The sequence below is a fragment of the Candoia aspera genome, chromosome 8 (assembly GCF_035149785.1).
Source record: "Candoia aspera isolate rCanAsp1 chromosome 8, rCanAsp1.hap2, whole genome shotgun sequence".
Lineage (NCBI taxonomy): Eukaryota > Metazoa > Chordata > Lepidosauria > Squamata > Boidae > Candoia > Candoia aspera.
The window spans coordinates 70,076,723-70,094,345 of record NC_086160.1 but is presented as its reverse complement, the minus strand read 5'-3'; the positions used below and the strand labels follow the sequence as shown (position 1 = coordinate 70,094,345).

Genomic DNA, 17,623 nt, shown 5'->3' with positions numbered 1-17,623 from the left:
GCGGGAGTGGGGTGGTGGCAGTGCATCCATCTTTGCTCTTCTTGATCTCTCAGCGGCTTTCAATACCATCGACCATGGTATCCTTTTGGGGCGGCTCAGGGAGTTGTGGGTGGGCGGCATGGTTTTGCGCTGGTTCACCTCCTTCCTCCAGGGCCGGTCCCAGTCGGTGGTGATAGGGGGGAGAGATCCAGCCCTCGACCCCTCCATTGTGGGGTGCTGCAGGGTTTGGTTCTCTCTCCTCTCCTATTCAACATCTACATGAAACCACTGGGTGAGATCATCCCTCACCATGGGATGAGGTATCATCAGTATGCTGATGATACTCAACTGTGTATCTCCATCCCAGGTGAAGTAAGTGATGCTGTGACTGCCCTCTCCAGGTGCCTGAGGGCTGTAGGAGCCTGAATGGGGAACAGCAGGCTTCAGCTGAGCCCTGGTAAGACAGAGTGGCTGTCGTTAAGGGCTCTTCCATATTCGGGACTCTGTCATCTTTGGTTCTGGATGGGGTGGCACTGCCCCAGACAGACCCAGTGCGTAACTTGGGGGTCCTCTTGGACTCACGGCTCCTGCTCAAAGAGCAGGCGGCAGCCGTGGCCAGGAGGGCCTTTGCGCAGCTTCGTGTTGTGCGCCAGTTACGCCGCTTCCTGGATTGGGAGGCCTTTCGAATGGTCACTCATGCCCTTGTTATCTCCCATATTGACTACTGCAATGCGCTCTACATGGGGCTACCCTTGAAGAGTACCTGGAAGCTTCAGCTGGTCCAAAATGCAGCGGCACAGGCTATTTGTGGTGCCCCTAGAAGAGCGCATATAACACCTTTGCTATGCGAGCTGCACTGGGTACCAGTTTGCTTCCAGGTCCAATTCAAGGTGTTGGTTATCACCGTTAAAGCCCTACAGGGCATGGGGCCAGATTACCTGAGGGACCGCCTCTTCCCCATTACACCTACCTGCCCCACCCGATCTTGCAGAGAGGGCATGCTGAGGACCCTGTCGGTAAGAGAATTCCATCTGGCGGGGTCCAGGAGGCAGGCCTTCTCTGCAGTAGCGCCTGCCCTTTGGAACATCTTGCCCCCGGAGGTGAGGCTAGCCCCACCGCTCCTGGCCTTTTGGAGAAACTTGAAGACCTGGCTCTGCCAGCTGGCCTGGGGTGGGGAGGAGAGGAGTCATGCCTGGGGTTGGCTAGTGCCTTGGATTACCCCTTCCACGTGAAGACTAAATAAGATATAGCCATCTCGACTTTATTTTTATTTATATTATTAATAGTACATAATTTTATACTGTATTTTATATATTTATTGTTTTATTGAGGATTTTGTTGTAAACCGCCCAGAGTCCCTCCAGTGGGAGGAGATGTGCAGTAACAAATTTGATAAATAAATAAATACATAAATTTTGGTCCTTTGTTCTTTAAGCAGGAAACAGCAGCACAAAATTCAGAAACTTTAGAAATCCACAGTTTAATTATATAAAATGTGTACATTTGTCCCAGAGGATGTAATTCAGGTCATTTTGCAATAGAATTCATAAAGATCAAATACTTCAAGCAGCCTTTATTGTAAACTTCTTAGCAAAGACAATGATGCTTTTGAAAACTCTAGTGGTGAATATAGAAGAAAATGCTGAGAAAAGGGTGGAATTAATTAATGCAAAACAAAAGGCAAATGCCCAGATTAAAATTTTCCTAGAAAAGTGGGTTATTCATAGAATCACAGGGTAGCAAGGGCTTGGGGAAGCTATTTATCCTAAACTCAACTCAGTGTTGTTTATTCGTTCAGTCGCTTCCGACTCTTCGTGACTTCACAGAACAGCCCGTGCCAGAGCTTCCTGTCGGTCGTCGCCACCCCCAGCTCCCCCAGGGACGAGTTCATCACCTCTTGTACACATATCAAAGTACACATATCATCCATCCACCTTGCCCTTGGTCGGCCCCTCTTCCTTTTGCCTTCCACTCTCCCTAGCATCAGCATCTTCTCCAGGCTGTCCTGTCTTCTCATTATGTGGCCAAAAACTCATTATGTGGCCAAAAACTCAGCTCAGTACAGGAATCCAAATTAAAGCATCCGTGATAGATGGCTATCTAGCTTCTACCCGAACACGCAAAAGAAGAGGTCAATGATACCACTGTCAACATTTTCTTACTGTTAGGAAGTGTCTCCTAACACCGACCTATCAAGGACAGTTTCCTAGTTTCAGTGCAAAAAATAGTGTTGCATTTCCACAACATGCATGAACGTGCAGCAACAACCATAAATACACAGATTTCCCACATTTACCTGCTTGGGAAAGTTGGCCAGTGAGATGTCTTAAATGAGTGTAGATTGGAAAGATGTGTGCACACTGAATGATGAATGGTGCACACATGGCCACATCTTGATATTTACTGCAAAAGAGATCTATACATAATGCCACTATTCGTCTAGGGAAATAATAATATATGGAGCTGCCTTAAAAAACAGAAATATTAGAAATATTACAGAAATGCATACAGAGTTATCTACCATAACTGATATACAATAAAAAAAATCTCTTAAGACAGAATGTGGAAAGGTAAGTTAGGAGAGCTTAAAAAACAAGAGAAAACTGAAAAGCTAATATTTAAAAGCACTGATGACACGGATCTTGGACAATCCTGAGTCAGCGCTTCATTTAGCACTGGGTTACCTGACCCAGTAATTTTCCCCAAAGGGAAAAATAAAGAGTCCAGACTTGGCAGAAAGGTAAGTTATTATAACGTCACAGTAAGTCTCAGCTAAGCAAGCAAGGTCCATGGAATCACTAACCTGATTACACTAATGGAATCTTCATTGACTATTGCTTAACTGGGTCAGTACTCTGAAACAATTTATCTCTATGCATCTCTTCCAGACAGGCCATAAATCAGTTGGAATCGACTAAGAAACCAAATGCTTGTTTTTGTATTTGTCTGAATTAAACAACTACTCTCCAAGTGCTTCATTAGAATTAGCCCCAGACTGAAATAACTAAAGATTTGAAAATCCATACATTGAGTATTTGACTGTGTCAGAGTAACATGATTCCATTTAACCACTAAGAACATAAGCAGTGCCCTGCTGGATGGGACTCCTGGCCCATCTAGTCCAACAGCCTGTTCTCATAGCGGCCAACCACCTGCAGAAGGAAGCCCACAAGTCTCCCAGCAGATGGCCTTCAGAGGCAATCCCACTGCCATTGATCCCCAGGACTTCCATGAATAAACTATTCCAATAAAGGAGAGTATCTGTAGCTCAGGGTTGAACTGTGGAGTCCCTGGTGCTCTCTGAGCTTGGCGGTTTGCTTGCAGACATTTTACTACCCAACTAGGCAACATCATCAGTGCGAGGAAGTGTGGGGTTTGCTCCTTGTTTATATACAGTAGCTTGCCCTGCCAGTGTTGGTGGGAGTGTGGTTTCCTCCTTGGTAGTTCCTTGATTAGGAGATTGTTTTCTGCTTGATTGTTTGTCTGGTCTTAAACCCTCCTTATCTGGGTGTTGGGGATGATGTGTTCTGGTCTTTTTGTTTCCTTCTTAGCTTTTCTATTGTCTCTTTTGAATGGTATGTAAATGTGGTCTATCTATATGTGCCTGTTGATGGCTGACTTGTCTGAATGCTGAGCTTCCAGGAATTCCCTAGCGTTTTTGGATTTGGCTTGGTCCAGGATGCTGACAGTTTCCCAGTTGAAAGTATGGTTGAGTCTGTCCATGTGTTGTGAGATTAAGGCATTCTCATCGTGTCTTCTGACAGCCAGTTGGTGTTCGTGGATGTGCCCTGCTAGTCTCCTGCCTGTCTGTCCTACACAGTGGCTGCTACAGTCCTTGCACTGTATGCTGTAGATGACTCCTGTTTTTTCTTCTTGGGCCACTGGGTCTTTTGGTTTGCTTAAGATGTTTTGGGAGGGCTTTAGTTGGTCTGTGTGCTACGGTGATGCCGTGTGGTTGCAACAGTCTGTTGGTAGTTTCTGAGATGTTACTGATGTATGGCAGTGTTATCTTTGTCATAACTTGTGTTGGTTGTGCTGTAGTGGGTTGGGTGGTCAGGCACTTTTTGATAAAGTTGTGTGGGCATCCATTTTGTTGTAAGATGTTGTATAGGCGGTCTGTTTCCTTTCTCTGGTGTTCTGGGTTTGCTTGCAGACATAATGAAAAGTCTGCAAGCAAACAAACAAGCTCAGACAGCACCAGGGACTCCACAATGAACTACCATGTTGCAAAGCATAAAAACCAGGTCATGTTTTATAACTTGCTCTTTGAGCAGACAAAATATTTCACATACACAGATTAGTTTACACATTGTGCTATCTCATGCTTTACTACATAAACCATAACTGAATTGACATGGTACACTGAGCCATAAAACAGGATCTTACAAACCCACAATCATATGGATCCTGCAGCATGCTCAGCCAAAACCAAATCATCATTTATGGCTTAGTGCATTCTGTGAATCGGCTCACATCTCAGTAGACCTTAGCACAACACAGTGAAGTTGGCTAGTTCTATTATTCCCATGCTACAGAAAGGGACTTGAGGCAGCAAGAGAATGTCTAAACCATCTAGTAAGTTATTGGCTGAGGTAAGATCTGAACGCACGACTGCTTAATCTGGCACATATACATAGCCCCTATCTGCAGTCTGGTTTTCTAAAATGCAAAAAGTTGATATTTTAAAAGTATTTTAAGCACCAGAAATTCTTACTGTGAAATGTAAGTCACATCAAATATACCTTTTTCTGTTCGCTGGAATAAAGGCAAGTCCAAGACGCTTTATGAAAAAGCATGTAAGAATAAATGCTTGCTGCTCTGAGGTGCTTTCCTGAACGTCAGAGAGCAATTATCTCTGTAGAACCCCATGTTTCAGGAAAAGGTGGCTCCCCCAAATTAACGTGCAAGATTGGTCCAGGTTCTTTGGCGCGGGACTTGCGTCTTCTTTTCAGAGAGACGAAGCAGCCCCGGCCAGCCCATTGAATGGTACTCACCTGGCTGTTTCCTTCCATTCCAGCTCTTGCCCATCGGCAGGCAGAAGTTCGTCCAGCTCTGTGAAGAGCTGCGGTGGCGCCGGGCTGTCATCATCTTCACCCAAGATGAAACGGATGCGCTCAGCGGCGGGGGAGACTGCAGAGGTGAAAATACTGCGGTTAACGGACCGAAGAATAACCAAGGAAGCCCGGTTCCTCTGCTTCACCTCCTCTCCACATCCATTTGGTTGCTTCTGCTGGTGGTCTGTTCCATCTGGCATGTTAACTTTGAGCATAGGCTGTTCTTTCTCTTCTTTTCCTTTTTGTCCTTAACTTCCCAGGTAGCTACGTCTATATTCCTCTTTCCTTACACTTACTTCTTAAAACTTCAAGCTTGGGGTAAAGTTCAAGAGGACAAGAGACTTCTTTCCCCACTCATTTAAGCTGGGTGTCAGCAGCCAACCCACACAGCTCCTCGTCAAAGTGGCTGAACAGAACTTCTAGGCTCAGCACCAATTTGTTCTCTGGTACATGCCCAGGGAACTTTCATATTCTGGTCAGCCGAGGTCCTTTCAAGACTTTTTCTTTATAGGCAGAGAACCGGTTCAAGCCAAACTATCTGGGGGGCACCTCATGGAGAGGAAGTGGCTTCCCACTGCCAATTTCCCCTCCCTTTGTGCAAAATGGGAACTTTCATTGGCTTGCGAGGCAGCATCTTGCCCCTCCAAGACGCATTACCAATGTAAAAGGGAATATTTAACAAAATAGACTCTTTCCCTCTTTTACATTTTACAGCTGTTTGTTTTGGTCCATTTAGTTATCAGTCGTACTAGTAGCGGTAAAGAGAAAAGAAAAGAAAAGAAAAGGCACAAGGCAACCAGCCCACATATGGGATCAAAGCTGTTCATATAATTAAAGGAAATATTAATTGTGACCTCAGATAACTGCTGATTCATAGGCCTCCTTTTAATATAAAAAGGGGGGGGGAAGAAAAATTTGGGGAATAAATCACAAATTACTCTGTGTATTCTCTACCCTCTGTGTACTCTCAAACAAGGATATACAGGTAGTAACAATGAGCTTAGCCATATGATCCACAGTGAAGAACTGGGTAGCACCTCAACCTGAGCTTCGTGCATTAGATTCCAGTTCATCAGACATAAGTTTCTTCTCCCTAGAGCTAAATCTCCTAATTAATCCAATGGGCAAAAAACTATAAATGTCTGGAGTTTGAAAGAGAATAGAGTTGCTGTCTTTCCAGTTTTCATTGCCTTTATTTGAAAGGAAGGAAGTAGAATTCAACCAGATAACCCAGAACTCACCTAAAACAATTTTGGAGACCTAACCTAGGATGCATTGCTTTACTTTCTGTATCTCATTATATTCTGTGGATTGGTAGCCTTTAGAATAAGAGGTGATGCCTTAAAATGTGAGAAATAAAGAAATAAGCAAATCATATGGATATTAATACTTATATTTACACAAATTTATAAATGCTAATTATAAAATGTTTGCACGCATCAACAATCAAAAACAACAGAGAATCAGGATCTAATGGGGTTAGAAATGGGAATCCCCGGGTATGTATAGTAAGTATAAAGGCTACTGAGACAGATCTTTTAAATGGTGAGGAATTTCTCAATATGGGAACACAGGTGTCCAATAGAAGCCATGATGGCATCAAAATAACACCAGATGCATCATAGCATCATCATGCAAATGACACAAATATGTAATTCATGTAATTTGTGTGATATCATCATGATGTCTGATGTCATTTATCATCCTTGCTTCCTTCCCCCAAGGAAGTCTATGTATGGGAGTGACTCTACTCATTTAAGTTGGCCTAAACACTCTGCAGTGGGAAATATCTTAAGTACTTCCTGTTCAGGCTGGAACTTTGGGCAAACTGCAGCTCTCCTGACTCTGATTTGTTCTTCTACTCCACACATTATTTTCCAACTCAAACTCCTACTCAGTGGTCACCTATAGGTCAGTTTTGGCAAACATCACCACAAGAGTTTCCAGGGACCCATGAAGAGTATTTCTCACATTTTAAGGGTTCACCTCTTATTCTTAAGGCTGCCAATCCACAGGGCTTGGAGTTCCAAAACTCTAGAATATCCTGTGCTTTAATATTTGTCTGGGCATTACTATTTATTATTAGAAGAGAAAAAACTGTACTGTTAAGTTAATCATTTTCATTACTTACTTCATGTATAAATTAGTATTACTAATGTCTAATCCTGCCAGTTAAAGCCTTCCCCTGCTGATTAATCAGCTAAAAAAAACTAAAAAACAAAGACTAGAGTTAAAAAAGAGCCTGACAGAAAGACCTTGTGATCTTTTCAAGAACCATTCTTGAATAATCAAAAGATTGATTGAACAATACTTCCCAAACTATATACCCAGGCATATATAGTACCAAGGAAGGAAGGAATCAAAGTATTCACCTCAGTCAAGACTACCCAGTGCAACTCTTTATAAGAGAGAAAGCAGATAGTTCATTGGCTCCAATTTAATTCATCCAGCTAGATGAGATTTGGCAAATGTTCTACCAACCTTTGTCCCAACTAATCCATCTTTCTGAGGTGGAACCTGATCTTTTCCTCATTTCCTTGGTTCCAATTCCAGACATTTTACTTCAGGGAAGTGGCCCAGTGATTCAGGAGACCAGTTAATTTAGTCCTTCTCCGAAGTCAATTGGTAAGGGAAACCTTTGTCAGAGGGAGAAGCTTCCATAGGAGATGCAACATCTCCAGTAACCTGCTCCAAGAGAGAACTCCTTACTTGAACATATATGATTACTTTTGAGAAACCCTCTTAATTCATTGCTAAGTCAATGTTACAGGAAAAGTAACAGCTACATCCATTATACAATTATTTCAGTCAGTTTTGAGGTTATTGGATTCCTGTCCAAGGCCCCATGGAATACTGTAACAGAATTTCTGGTTCCATAGGACGCTGACCAAGGTGCTGATTTTTGACTTCTACTAAATGTCCCGCTACATTAAGTGCCTCCTAATCTGCCAATCCCTGCAGAGATAACAACAACAACAACAACAACATCATCTCAACTTTTCTCCAAATAAGCAAGGTGTCCTGCTTTAGGCATCCAGATGCATGGACTGTAATTCTCATTATATCCCAGCCGACATGATTAACCAAGCATCTGACTGGTCACAGGAGGAACAGCAACTGAGACTCAACCATCTCAACAGTTTCTATAGGCACATGCTGTCTATGTATTAAATGAATCCACCCATTTCTACAGGTAAAGTAGAATTGTACAATTGTACTGCCATTTCTCCTATTTTCTTTTTGACTTAGCTTTAGTTGCATTTTATTTGGAGTTACGATAAAATTCCAAACACAGAATTTTCTGGATCACAAGATCTGCTGCACCTCAAGCTCCACCACATGCTCATTTTAGTACCACTGGAAATTAATGGGCCGTTCATTAGTTATTTTCAGGCTGTGTTTAGTTAGAACAACATATTTTCATCTTGGCCTCCAGAGGGAACAGGTTGTGCTAAGCATACATCACATACAATCAAGGGTCAAGCTAATTACCCTGAAGTAATGAACTTCAAACTTTTCCCTCCTCCTATTTGACCTGCATGTGCAATAGACAAATTTCTCTTGCTAAAAATCTCCAGGTTTTGTGCAGCATCTCAATTCATTCGACATGCTTAATAAGCTGCTAAAAAAAGTACCATTAAGGATTTTTTACAAGTTTTACTATTTCTTCCTTTCAGCATGCCTCAGTCCTGTTGTAAAAACCTTAGGATGTAAGCATAATGGATTACTGGATCCATGATATGAAGAACAATCTAATTCCATTAGATTGTTGTAGGAGGTTAATGGAAAACAGTAATAGTGGTAGATTTCTATTTTCTTGGTCTACAGTTATGTTGTGTAAGAACCTCAGATCATGTTCCATGCAAGAATTAGCCCAGATTTTGCTCTCTTCACTGTGTCCAACAGTAATATTTTATGCTAGCATTCACCAAAAGTTAAGCACCTCAATCTATCTGCAATATCGGAAGTATTTCCTGAAATACTTGGTGGCAAGGAAAACAGTGCCCATGACTACACGTACAGCACCTGCCACCAATCCAGTGCAGCATGTCCCATGAGATTAAAGAGAGGAACATTTATTCAAAATAATTACCATGGTGGATATATAATCCAATTTAAGAGATCTATGATCTAAAAGGCAGCCTATAAATAACAGATCAATATAAACATCCTGTTTGGGGCAGGCAATGCACATTCAAGGCAGTTTTAAAACATTTGTAAAGGCCATGTGGGCATCATTTCCAATCAGTTTTGAGCCCTGGTTCTTCCATCCTTGGTAGAAATAGGAAGTGGATTTAGCTACAATAAAATATATTCAACTCTTCAGTGAGAATGCCACCTCTGCAAATCTTGTAATTCTAGACCTCATTCAGTTGCATCCTTTAAGCAAGAAGAACAGAAAGGAACTTGAACAACAATAAGGATATGTCCAACATTACTTCAATGCCTCTCTTTCACGACACCGATCTATTAAGGATGCAGCTTGCTGACTGATATAAAGAAGAAACACTTTGTGAAAGACAATCTGCCCTGCCTCTGTGTAAAAAGAGTTCCACTGGCTGGCAAAGATCCTAATTTCTTAGGGAACACATGAAGTGGGAAATTTCATACAAATTCAGAGGGGAGGGAGAAAGAGATGGGGCATTAAAAGGATTGTGGTTGCTTTTCCTAGCACTGAAAAAGCATTTCTCATTTCCTTACAGGTTCAAGAACAGTAATGGCAAATGTTTTATCATCCCTTAATTGTAATACTGCTTTCCAGAGCTAAATAAAGTCATTTCACGTGCTGAATTCAGCTCAAATATTTCATTCTTTTTCCCTAGAAGGTTGTGCTGATCTATTTCAGCAGTGATAACAAATATGTGAATCAGGTTTTAGACCCTCAAGAGCATCACTCTGTAGAACAAGCAAGTTACTGTAAGCCCCATTTTCTCAGAGGAAGAATATGCATTTAAGCAGTGGTACCCAGCTCAGCTCTCTGGAGAAGGCTCTAATGCTGGAAAGGTGGAAGGGAAGAGAAGAGGACAACCAGCAGCAAAGTGCATGGACTCAGTTACAGCAGCAATGGGTCCACAGTTTGAAGATCTGAAAGAACTGGTTAGGGATAGATCATCATGGAGAAAATCTATGTGGTCACTTGGAATTGAAAACAACTTGATGACACATAATCGTAATCACCCAGCTCAGCAGTAGTTCTTGTGAAAGAAGTTGGATGTCTTGGTAGACCACAGATTAAACAACAGCCAGCAGTGTCCTGCAGCTGCCAAAAGAACAAATGCACTTTTGGCCTGCATCAACAGAGATACGATGTCAAGATCACAGGAAGTGATAGCTTTGCTTTTGTTGCACTGGCCAGACTACACCTGGAATCCAGTATCCAGTTCTGGTTGCCACAATAAAAGAAGGGTGCAGAGAAACTGGGAAGAGTGAGAGAAGAGCAACAAAGATGGTGAAAGGCTTGGAGGTTAAATCCCACAAAGAGCAATTAAAAGAACTGGCTATGTTTAGCCTAAGGAAGAGAAGGCTGAAGGAAGACATGACAGCAGTCTTCTAGTACTTAAACAGCTGTCATAGGAAGAGGGTGTAGACTTATTCTTCATAGTGAATGAGGGTATGACAAGAACCAATGGATGGAAACTTTACAGAGAGAGATCCAAACTGGAAATAAGGAGGAATTTCATGACCCTGAGAGCTATAAAGCAGCGGAACAGTCTCCAAGGTTCCTTCCAGCCCTATGATTCTATATAATAAACAACTATAATAAATATGCTAAACACAGTTTATTTAATTTCACTTCAGCCTTATCCTTTCAGGGCTTGTTTACTGCTTCTATACCTCACCTTTTGCTGAGTACAAAAGATGGTGTACATGAGGGTCAGCTCTAATTTTATGCCTTCAAAAACTCTGAGATATAGGCTGGACTGAGACAGTGTGATTGGCCCATAGTACACTCTGTTTCAAGATTTCAAAGCTATGCTTGAAAAAATCCAACTGTAAAGTACCCATCTCAATCTGATGCCATCCAGTTGGGGTTATAATCCCTAGAATCTCTCACCCAACATAGTCCTAGCTTGTTGGCTGCTGAGGCTGTTCTAAGAAGAGCTTTATAAAATACACCTGCACCCATACACAATAAGCATATGTGTATTCACAAATCAACAATCACAAAAAGTGCTTTGTGCTCACCTTGCCTTCCAACAAGCCATTTAATTGCTTAAAACTTTCTCAAACTGAAAAAAAAACTAATGGAGACAAGGGGACCAGATGACCTTCTTAGCACTTATTAGTTACGTAATAAATTGTAAGGACTCATTAATGTCATTCTGAAATTGGAAGGGTGAGAGATAGTCATATATTTCATGCTTTGAACATGGGAAGCCCCTGAATGAAAGCTGTCACAGAATTCTCCCTGAGCTCATTAAAAAGCATTCAGAAAAGATAGACTAACAAGGAACCAAACAGCAGGTGTTCCTGCAAAATGTCAACAGCAAAAATAAGCAACTGGAAGAAAAGAGAAGCCAAGATAAAAGGAGAACACTGGGATGGAATGGAAGAAGCTAACAAATCCAAGGGCCAGCCACAGAAAACAAAGGCTCCTAAGAAGGAGAGATTTAAAGAGGTCATTCCTGCCTGGTAGTGAATAAAATCCAAGGATTAAGGTTGATTTTGCAAAACAAAGGGGAGGTAAAATAGCATGGTTCCAAACAGCAGGTGATGCTGCCAAATGTCAACACCCAAGGAAGGAGCTCTAAAAAGGAAGAGAAGCTGAGATCAAGGGTAGCTGCTGGAGGATTTGATGAAAGTGGGAAAAGGTATAAACACACAGTATTAGACTGGCAAAGAGGGAACAAAGCATCATACACAAACACCTTCCCAGGAACACAAAACAGCACATATACAGTACAGAAGGCATGGTCAACAAAAGAGAGGAGGAGGAGGAGTTATTTTCATACAACTGGTTCAAATCCCACTTAAATACAGGGAGGGGGATTGCTGAGAAAACATGGTGACCCATGAACTACACTGCATGTAGGATTCTACCTCTAAACGTCTTTCAAAGTTTTGCTACTGACATGTGGGGGCCATAAATAATCCAAGAATTTGTTATTCTTCTTCAGCAGTATATAGTTGAAGGGGACCTGAGCTAGAAGATACGGACTGTGCCTGTTTGCCAATCTTCTAGCAACATCTGTTGAACTAATTAATTACCTGCTCAGTTCAAGAAAGTAGGCAGGAAGCACGTAAGTAGAGATCGATGCAGTTTCGCTATATAACGAAATGTGTTTGTGTGTGAGAGAGAGCACACATCTTTGGATATTTTATTTATTCAATTATTGCATTTGTATCTCTTCAGGGACATCTTACAGAAACTTACACAGAACTGAGAAGTATGCTGAGAAAGAGGGTGCAATTGGTTCAGTCATCCACTGAACTCTGTGGCTGAAAGGCAATTTAATCCTGAACATCCCTGGTCTAAAAACACTTCAACCACTATGCCGCTCTGCAATACCTTACTGAAGTGTGTTTTTGGACCTTTCTCGAGATGAATTATCTTGTTGATAATATATTTTCAGATGCAAGAGGCAGTTTGTCATGAAAATTAAGCTCACTGTGTAACAGGGAAAAAAACCAGATGCATTACGGCATATAAAGTTTGTTTATGGACAGGCTAGCTGCAGAAAGAGCTCTCTACCATGCACTGTTTCAAATTAAGAAGACACTGTCCCAGGATCTGAATTACAATATTTTATCATACAGTAGTGCAATGTAAAAACATAAATTTAAAGTACAAAATTTACAGTGAACTTGACCTGTCCTGACTTAACTTGGACTTAATTCTACCTGGGAAATTTTAATACAAGGAAAGCAAAGTCATTTGCTCAAGCTCCTTACTTAATTATAGTTCAACCAAAACAAGTTTTTCCCTTCCTTTAAAGCTCTGGTTAATGAAACATTAGCAATTAACGCACTTAGTAATTGTATGGCATTTAACATTTAAAGTAGCATTTTACAAGCCATTTGCGTGCTAGTTTCCTAATGCTTTAGAGTTAATGGGGGGGGGGGGGTTGATAGTACATTAAATGCCTTGTTAGTTATTAGGCAACAAGGCAAGGAAAAACAGCTATGGGGTGTTCATTTTATGACAATCTAGATCAAATAAGCAACAAATTGTAATTCTCCAAGAATGGATCACATGATTAGCCAACTAAACGCAAAGGAGAGAGGCCACCATCTGAGAAAACTTAACTTGACTAGGTTTATAGGCAAACAATAGAAGAAAAAAATACAGATTAATGGAATACTTCGAATTTGGCCATTTAAAGCTTGCACCAGGAATAAAATCAAGAAGAAAGTCTATGAGAAATGTAATGCAAACAACTTAGATAGAACAAAGCAAAGAAAGAAGAATATAACTATACAACAACTAAAATGGATTACCAGAAGAAAGAAATTTAGGAAGACTTCTGATCAGTTTTGTGCTTCATCATGAGCATCAGTGAGTTTCAATTTTTTACTCAAATGGATCTTCCTTTTTTTAGAGCAAAACTTCTGGAATTCCTATTTAATGGGGCTGAAAAAGAGTAGACTTTCTCCAGCACGCACTGAAAGAATCTGACCCAGGAACCAAATTTAGGGATTATTCAGTCTTTTGTAAAATGAACATGTTGGATATTCTGGTTCTAGAGAAAGAATTGGATATTGGGAGAGGGGTTATGGTTAGTAATCACAATCCCAAATAGCATAAAAAATGGTCAAGCTTCCCTCACTACACAAGATTCTACAGAATCATTCAGTAAAGCTGATTAACGTCACAAATAATGAAATGTTTCTTCATGCTGTATAAAAATTAATTTATGGAATGGAAGGATGTTGCAGTAGGCAATGACATCAAAAGAATGAAGCCACATCGCATCTGGAGGTTACTAGGCTGAAAAAGGCTAGTTTACATTCCCTACTTAGAAAGAGAAGAAATTCCAAATCACTTTGGGCACACAACCTTCTTCACTTCTTCCCACAAATCTGTAGCCCAATTTCCTGGTGGTACACCTTTCATATAGGGGGAAGTAAGAAAGTGTTATGCAGATGTCAGGAAGCTGTACAAAGGATTGAGCTACTGCAATTCTTTTCTCCGCTCTTCAGTCATTTCCCCTTTCATTGGTCAGCATCCTGTAATATGCAGTTTGGGGGGCATCCAATTTCACCATCCCTTTCTCTACACCTTGGAAGTTTAAGAGCTTTACACAACTGCTATATCAGCACCAATAACCCACATCAGGTAAATGGATCTTCCATGTTTAAAGGCAGTGTCATTCAGAACATCAGCTTATATCCACAATAGAAGTTTAGCTCAATTCAAGCAGGAATGGCTCCCTTATTTACAATATATCACAGAGCAAGCAGCTTTAGACATCTGGATTTAGGATTTTTAGGACTGAAAAAGAAATTAACAACAGTTACTAATATTTGATGCAAAGTTCAAATATTTAAACTGTGGCCAGTGGTTGGGGACACAAATGGAGAAGATGTAATTTACTTTTCCTTTTTTTCTCTATGGGTTTTTTAAAATTTAAATTTAGCAGTCTTTTTCGTATTATATTGCTTTTTTGTTTTTGCATTTCAACATACACACACACACAGACATACATACATATAAATAATTTCCCTTGAGCCAAGACATACTTTCAATATTCTTCAACTTTCACATTCAGGTCTCCACTGTTAACAATTTGTATTCTTTATCTTCAGTGAGGATTGGAAAGCTATTACGAATATCTTAAAATCCAGTTAATTGTTTATAAAAAGCAAGTGTGCACTATTTTCTTGTTTCTTTCCTTGCTAGCTTGCTATCAAGAGTCTACACTGATCATAAGGACTAAAGATAAAATGAAATGAGTTTATTGTATAGTGGGGAGGAATGATTGCTTTCAGGGCTATGATAATCTTCCTTTTCTTCCATTTTTTTTACTTTAATGGTTGTTTAATATGGTCTGCTAGAGGACAGCTACTATACAGATCAAAGAATATGATATCTGTCCTTATACCAGGCTCACCACCAGAGTATAAAATAATGCCAGCAGCATCCTAAATGGCTTTTTTAATGGCCAAAAATGACAGGATGGTCAAATCTTAAAAGACTTCAGTGGTCTTACAAGAAACCTTATAAGACTCCAGCATGCCTGCATGAGATAACACATTAAGTTGACTGATCACCAGTCATGATCTTCTAAACCACTAAGAGCCCTACCTTCTCTTCCTTACTCCTTTCCTACAATTCCTTCTGCCTTCCAGCTTTAAAGGTCGCTGTGGTTAATGCTAAACATTTGTATCTAATCACAGTTGACCCAAAACCAGATTCCAAGCCTGTTTCAGATAATGGTTTCAAAACGCCACTGAATGTGGTTAGCCAACTATAACCATCATTATCTTCAAAAGTGAAAGAGGGGAGAAGACAGGGAAGGAAAGAGAAGAAAATGGTGCCCACAAGGCCACAGGTACCACTAGATTACCAAACAACTGAAACATTTCAACCAAAGATACCAAGGACTAAACCTGGGACAGCATTAAAGCCATGACCTTTCCTTTCTTATTCTCACTAGTACCGTAGAAACAGTTTGAAATCATGGAGGCTCAAAGACCTGATTCAAAGCACAAGGCAAAGAAAAGGAGTGATTTGTACAATATGCACAATCACAGCCATAGCCTTTTCCTTGAACACACAACCCCTTTCTTATTCTTCATGATATAAATAATCAGTCAGGAAGACTCTCAGCAACATTTCTTGTTTCAGCAAGAAACTAGTGTTGCTACCTTCTGAGAAATTCAGAATATTTAGCCAAATTCAACCTGGAGCTTAATATCCTACCTTGTACCTGGTAAACCTAAATTCCAATCTGGATGAAAGAAAACCAGGAATAATTAGCAATATTGTTTGAGTCTCTATCATGGCACAAGCAAAGAGGTGATGTGGGAGGCACAAAAGGCATTATTTCATGTCTTATTAAGATTCAATTGACCAAATATATCCACTGAAAATCACTGCAGTTTTTGACACACCCAGATCCAGTTTCAATACAGAACAGAAGCTGAACAAGATTTTAACGAATGAACAAAGTGCACAATAGTGAGAATACAAAGAATTTCACAAAACAAAAAAAGGCAAAGACAGTTTTGGTTGATGAGGGAGCCTCTGAAGGTGAAACACCAAACAGTCTCTTGCTGATGCAACACCTAATTGCTTCAGGAAAGTTAGGAAGGTTTCCTGAGCAAGAGAAAGTCTTTGTTCAACAACACGAGGAATGAATGCAGTGGACTAGTGGAGAGTCAAGGAAGACACAATGTAAAACAGCAGAAGAGTACACTTCTTCCAGGGAAGCAATTCAGAATCCTGAAGACCCAATGAATGATACTGAAATGCACATATGGCTCCGGTGCATTATTTCTGCACAGCATTTGTCAGACAGAGTTGCCCAACATCGTATTCTTGCTGTGGGAGTCCGTGTTTGTAACTCCCCTCATTCTTCCTCCTTCCAAAAAAAAGTATGTAGCTCTGTGGCTTTTTAAATTTTAGTATGCTCCTTTCTCATTCTTTTTTTTTTTAAAAGCCCTCAAACTTAGGATTTCAAGGTTGTTTCCCATTCATTCATTCATTCATTCATTCATTCATTCATTCATGCTATCTACACCTGCTTCATTTCATGTTAGTCAGGGTTCAAATCCACAACTTGATTATTTTATACCCATCAACTACTGTATTCTACTGTTCTGCCTAATAAAATACCAGAGACTTCTCTATGTAAGTGATGTTAACATGTGCTGTAAAGGATAAGAAAACTTGTCCCACCCCAACTCTACTTCTACCAGCTTCATCTGTTCAGCACTCCCAGTTTTATCAACATTCCCTCAAGGGATGCTTGTTGATAGGAATATTCTTGTGGTGAAGCATAGCAATTCCAGCACCAACCAGTTCCAAATCACCTAAAATAACATACTGTATTCACCACACCATGAATGGCTACCAAAGATGGCTCAGTTGTAATTGCAGCATTTATTTCTTCCAATTTGGTACTTGACTAGAATTCCTATATATCCCTACCCACCATTGCTTTGCTGGCTGGAGAGTCTAGGCTTATTGTCCAAACATACTTGAGGAAGGCCACATTTGAAGAAAGTTAGCTTACTGGATATTTCCTGTTGTCCGTGACTGTATGTATACACTGTATTTCCAAGTTATTTTTTTTAAGACCATAGTCATCTGAAAGCACATGGAGGTGGGAGGGAGAAACAGAGAAGCCCACTGCACTACTTTCTTGAGACCAAGCCAGAATGAGCAAACTATTATAATAAACATGGCTAGGTATTGTGGCAGTTGAAATACAACCCATGCAAAGGACATCAGGCTGGGTAAGGCTATGTAAATATATAAATAAGCAGTAACTGAATCATACACAGATGTCTTTGGTGTGGCAGAGAAACTGAAAGGAAGCATAAATTGAAACAGGTCAACACAACAGCAATTAGAAGTCCCATTAAAAGGTTTGCTTGTTTTTACAAACACACCAAATGCTGAGCTTACATTTTCATTGTAGTAA

The 17,623-nt window shown here is 40.5% G+C and overlaps 1 protein-coding gene across 3 annotated transcripts in view; it reads right to left on the bottom strand.

Moving 5' to 3' along the window:
- Positions 1-17,623, bottom strand: part of SLC4A4 (solute carrier family 4 member 4) — a 170,849-nt gene that overhangs the window by 83,770 nt on the left and 69,456 nt on the right. For all 3 annotated transcript variants that reach the window (XM_063309922.1, XM_063309920.1, XM_063309921.1), the window contains exon 4: positions 4,974-5,109. In XM_063309922.1, coding sequence (XP_063165992.1) covers positions 4,974-5,109 — 136 coding nt within the window. The remainder of the gene's footprint in view (positions 1-4,973; positions 5,110-17,623) is intronic.